Source organism: Sphaeroforma arctica, assembly GCF_001186125.1.
Source record: "Sphaeroforma arctica JP610 unplaced genomic scaffold supercont1.424, whole genome shotgun sequence".
Lineage (NCBI taxonomy): Eukaryota > Ichthyosporea > Ichthyophonida > Sphaeroforma > Sphaeroforma arctica.
In genome coordinates, this window is record NW_014040134.1 from 31,999 (window position 1) to 36,998 (window position 5,000).

A 5,000-nucleotide genomic window follows, 5' to 3' on the forward strand; every position below is an offset into this window, starting at 1 on the left:
CAGTTGCACTCATGCCATCCATAGAAGCTTGTTCTGTAGTTGCCATCATGCCATCCATAGAAGCTTGTTCTGTAGTTGCACTCTTGCCAACCATAGAAGCATGTTCTGTTGTTGCCATCATGCCATCCATTGAAGCTTGTTCTGTAGTTTTCATCATGCCATCCATAGAAGCATGTTCTGTTGTTGCCATCATGCCATCCATAGAAGCTTGTTCTGTAGTTGCCATCATGCCATCCATAGAAGCTGGTTCTGTAAGTTCACTCATAATTTTCACTACACACCATCGGCCAGCTCACCCACGGCATGTGCCACTGCGTGGGCTACCGACACGATACAGACGAGGAGTGGGCCGAGGTGTGTGTGTATGTGGTGCGCATTAACGCTTAATCAGCCGAGTTATAGTTCCGTGGTTTGATTTTGTGCGGTGCTGCAGGTTGGAAGTGTTCTGAGTAGATTTAGTAAGTTCTTGGTTCTCTGAAATGCACATGGCCCTCTTTAATATCTCGGAATGACCGAGGCTTGTGCAAAAGGGTGTCGCATATAGCCACAATACTTCTCAATCGTTCAGCTCCCCCCAGCTTGTGGTTTATTCGGTGTATAGATTTCTTGTAGTACTTTCATGCTTAATTTAATCCGTCTATTGCTCTTCGAAAATTCAGACCTTTGCAAATGACATATATTGTATCTTTCTGCGGAGCGGTTCGCATACTTGTGATGCCCGAGCTACGAGTATTACATACATACGTAGACAGGTAGATATATAGATAGATATATAGATACATAGATACATGAATATATACATAGATAGATAGATAGATACATACATGTATACATGTGCTACGTGGCTGACAGATATAGTATCAAGTAGAATAAGTATGCGTCAACTACAATTTCAGTTACACCTTGTCGTTCAGTAGGCTTTGAGCCCTCTGGCCCTCTCACGCACTCGAAGTTGCTGATTTCGTGTTTGCACACCATTATGTATGTTCATAGGGTTCCTTGGGTGTACTCATAGCCAAACCTTTCTGTGACAACGGCAATACACACAGATGCAAAAGAAGGAAGAGTGGATACTCGAGCGCTTGAAAGCCAAGTTCCCAATACGGACTTCGACAGCTCCGTTGTCTTATGTGAGTCCGCCTACTTTTCAACACAATGCCGAGAAGAAAGAAGAGGAACGATAAGCCACACACACACACACCAATGGGTACAATCACGTACAGACCATACCATGCCATCCGTTGTGTGGCATAAAACCAACAAGGCGAAGCTTGTGCTGCTCTAACTTATACACGGCAGAAGAGACGTCTGATCCAGTGAGACGCAATGCGTGAGCAGCACTGACTAGGTAAATGTCCATCATTCACTAACACACAAGCAAAACCAATCCCTCTCGCACATGGCAATGATCATGGTGCACGTTGCGCAGAGATGTTCAGTGTGTCGATTTGTCACCGTCATCCAGAGTGCACAGTTCCATCTCTTTAGCCCATACAAACACAAGTATGTCAGAGAGAACACCGTTCTTGAGCAGTGTACGGTCAGCCATTGCAGCCATGTGGGTATGCGGAGACATAGGCATACCGGTGTGATCGTGCAGATATATCTCTGCCGATGGTATGTCTGCCGGGCCACGCCTGTAACGGATTTGTGCTTGGTCACATAACCAACCGTTGCTATGACATATATATCTACTGCAGACTTAAACACAAGTATGCGTGGAGTCGCAACTACATACGATCTTACAACAACATACATGTACACAATTAATACGAAGCTACAACTACGTTCGAGCACACGACTAAATGTGTGCACGCATTTGCGCTCGAGTAAGTGCTTGCACACACACTCTTAAACATTATTAGTCAATTCTGACCCGTGGCTGTTGTGCTGTTGACGGTTACGATGAATGAGTATCACGAAAGATGAATCTCAAGTAAGGCGAGCTGATAGTTGATGCCAATCACTTTGCGAAACGCATACAGACGATCAATCTACAGAGCGTTCTTTAAAACCGTAGGTACACTTGACACGTATTCTGGCTTGCATACCTAGTTGAGGATTCGAAAAGGGTTGCGTTCGAGATTTACATGCTTGTATTGAGTTGCCTCATCGGCTCGTACGATTTGTATTGTAACGAAATTCTATGCGTAGGCAATTCGCATAAGGCTAGACGCTCCGTGGGGTAAGATGCTATAGGCAAAAAAACGACTCAACGAGGAAATTCAAGAAATTTATAACTTTATGCCAAGCAGATAGGTTTTCAAGTTAATGCAATGAACCAATACGAAATTAGTACAACCACTTATGTAGACAGCAGTGCATATTGAACTATAGATGCCCAGTCACGGACGTGCAAACAACTGTAGCTACGTGTATCATATGCTTATTTTTCATTTGTTTGCCCTGACGTACAACCCTATCTCAACAGACAATCTCAAGCCGTCCGAACAGGTAACGAAGACAAGGCTGCATAATGTGAACATATACACACAGCTACGCGCGCTCAAACATGTTTCAAATACGTTTATCCACGTCGAAGTTCGATATGCGACACGCCTGAAAACCATACAAACAAATTCTTTATTCAAGTTTTAATACATCGAGTGCCTCTCTAGGCTCTCCCAAAACCTTTCGGGTTATGATAATTCAGAACAGCACCTGCAGCGTGTACCGCAGCAAAGACCGCATAGTTTATAACTAATAGAAAGAATAGAGTGGGCCAAATCGACCAAAAATTGTCTTCCAAATTGATTTCAAGCTCACAAAACTATTCGCAAGCAGTGGGAGAAAACTTTCCACGCGAGACTGCCTAATGTGGCTCAGCTATTCTGCACCGCGCCAAGCAATCTGATCTAGCTATACTCATGGGCAATACATTGCGAATTAGATTGATTGCAGCTTCACTTTGGCCAAAAGCCGCTGACAACGCCTCCGTCGGCAGCGCGAAGAGCTGTTCTGGTAGTGTGATGGTACCTGGATCAACACCATTCAAACTCGACACAAACACTGCCGGTTCGCACTCCATATTTTGCTGGAAATGTATAAGTCCTTGCGGGAAAAATGTGCTCATGTCTGCAGATAAGTTGTTCATGATAGCCCCGCCTCCATTCTCACCTACAAAGCCCACTGTAACTGCGCCAGATACCATATATACGAGCTCGGTGGCTCTGGGGTGTATATGCGGGAGGTTTATCCCGCATGGTTCTATGGTGAACTTGGTTTGAGCCATATTTGCTAGGACAAGTGCCGGGTGCGCTGCTAACTCAATGGGCTGGATCGTTCCACCGTTGCCTGTGCCGGTGTTGGGTAACTGACAATAGTCGAAGACAAAGTCTGAGACTTGGAATGTGCTCAACCTACTCTGGAATGTCTGGAACACTGGTGTCTGTCTTTTGTTACTTGTTTGAAGTTTAGTATCTTGGTCACCTTCTACACTTTCAGTATTATAGTCAGAACTGTCAAAAACACGATCATATACATCATCCCTCGTTGCTCGATACAGATGGTCGATAGAATTTTCAGCTAGTTCGCTCTTGAACTCCGCCAATACAGTCAAAAGCTTCTGGTATTCAACGTCATTGTTGATGCCACTATCGGTATATTCTGTATCATGATAGTCCACTCTTTCGAACACAGAGACAGCAGGCGAATCGGCGGGCATAGAAGGCATGGCAGCTACCAGTGTCACGAGCAGGCTTGCAACAGCATACTGTATGACTGTCATTACAAAGTTCCCTTTGTTGAGTTGTGCCGTTTACTCGTCTAGAACTCGAGAGGAACTACAAGCCTACAACCCAAGGAGAACTTAGTAATATCGATCAACAGACAAAAATCAAACGCACTAACAGGTCGCATCATGTTTTATAACATTTTAAAAATTCGATATGAAAAGGATTTGCTGGCGGCATCACATATTGGTCAGCCACACTTTCTATAGGTATAATCAAATCTAGTTCAATCGCTTAGCAACCCAGTGGGTGTTACACAGGCTTCGAGTCTTCGACAGTACTTCCTGTTGCTTTGTCAATAGATATCCGTAATAAATAATCGATAAATAATAATCCTATTCTTAACTCGTCTGTTCACCGCATTCGCGTACCCATTTTTGTATTTCTTTTTTTGTCACGGCCATGCCCTGTACGCTGAGAACGCTTGTACAATACGTGAAGTTCAGCGTGCTGCATTCCAATATGAAATATTTGCTCCCAAATATGGCTATGTATTTAAGGCATTTCAGATTGGGTCTGTGGCATTCCCCCCGCGCTTTTGTGAGATATAGACAAATGTGGACAATGCTTTTCTTGTTTAATTTTCAGAAGGCTATGCATAAATACACTATTTATGTTTATCTCGTATAGAAAATTGCATTGCAAACACACGTCACAAGGATTGGTAAGGATTGCAGATAGGTGGGTGTGTAGTACAGCTGTTTAATAGTAAGTGGGGCCTTCAATAGTTTGGTAGGGTGTATCATGGCGATACGATTCAACAGCACGATATCGACAGACATCCGCAATACAAAACGCAGATTCATACGTATCGAACTCGAGCATTCGTAGATGCAATTGTCTTGGAGTTTGGTGTATTTTGAACACTGCTATTTACAACAGTTGTAGGGTTAACGATTCACAGAGATAAACATACAATTTTCAACATAAACTCCGAAGCGAAGAGAGAAACACTCTAAATACACATATTCCCGTATACAAATAGTCCCCACAAGTGTTAAAATTCAGAAGCAGTATGTTGTTCTTAATCGGCGTCCTATGGATAATCCTGAACAACTTCATGCTACTTGCGACGTTCGTAGGCATGCCGCTTGCCTTTATATACGGTGATGAAGAAGGCTTCTTGCAGTTTACTATGGCATTGTTGATCAGCAAACTGGTGCTGTTGGGGCTGATGCGAACCGTACCGAAAGCACAGGTAAGCCCCATCAATTCTATACATTAGCGCTATAGTGTTGCGCTAGTGTCCAGCGAAGTGAAGTTGTTAGC

The 5,000-nt window shown here is 43.6% G+C and overlaps 3 protein-coding genes across 3 annotated transcripts in view; 2 read left to right on the top strand and 1 right to left on the bottom strand.

The window, feature by feature from the left end:
- Positions 1-303: 303 nt before the first annotated feature.
- SARC_06119 (hypothetical protein) lies at positions 304-1,184 on the top strand (the record flags this gene model as incomplete). Its single annotated transcript, XM_014299989.1, has 2 exons — positions 304-354; positions 1,050-1,184. 2 exons carry the CDS (start codon positions 304-306, stop codon positions 1,182-1,184), a joined length of 186 nt encoding a protein of 61 aa, XP_014155464.1.
- An 82-nt stretch (positions 1,185-1,266) lies between these two features.
- On the bottom strand, positions 1,267-3,673 carry SARC_06120 (hypothetical protein; the record flags this gene model as incomplete). The annotated part of the gene is made up of 2 exons (XM_014299990.1): positions 1,267-1,637; positions 2,838-3,673. 2 exons carry the CDS (start codon positions 3,671-3,673, stop codon positions 1,436-1,438), a joined length of 1,038 nt encoding a protein of 345 aa, XP_014155465.1. The 3' UTR covers positions 1,267-1,435.
- A 707-nt stretch (positions 3,674-4,380) lies between these two features.
- Positions 4,381-5,000, top strand: part of SARC_06121 (hypothetical protein) — a 7,186-nt gene continuing 6,566 nt past the window's right edge. The window contains exon 1 of the mRNA XM_014299991.1: positions 4,381-4,929. Within this exon, the coding sequence (XP_014155466.1) occupies positions 4,747-4,929 (183 nt within the window). The 5' untranslated portion in view covers positions 4,381-4,746. The remainder of the gene's footprint in view (positions 4,930-5,000) is intronic.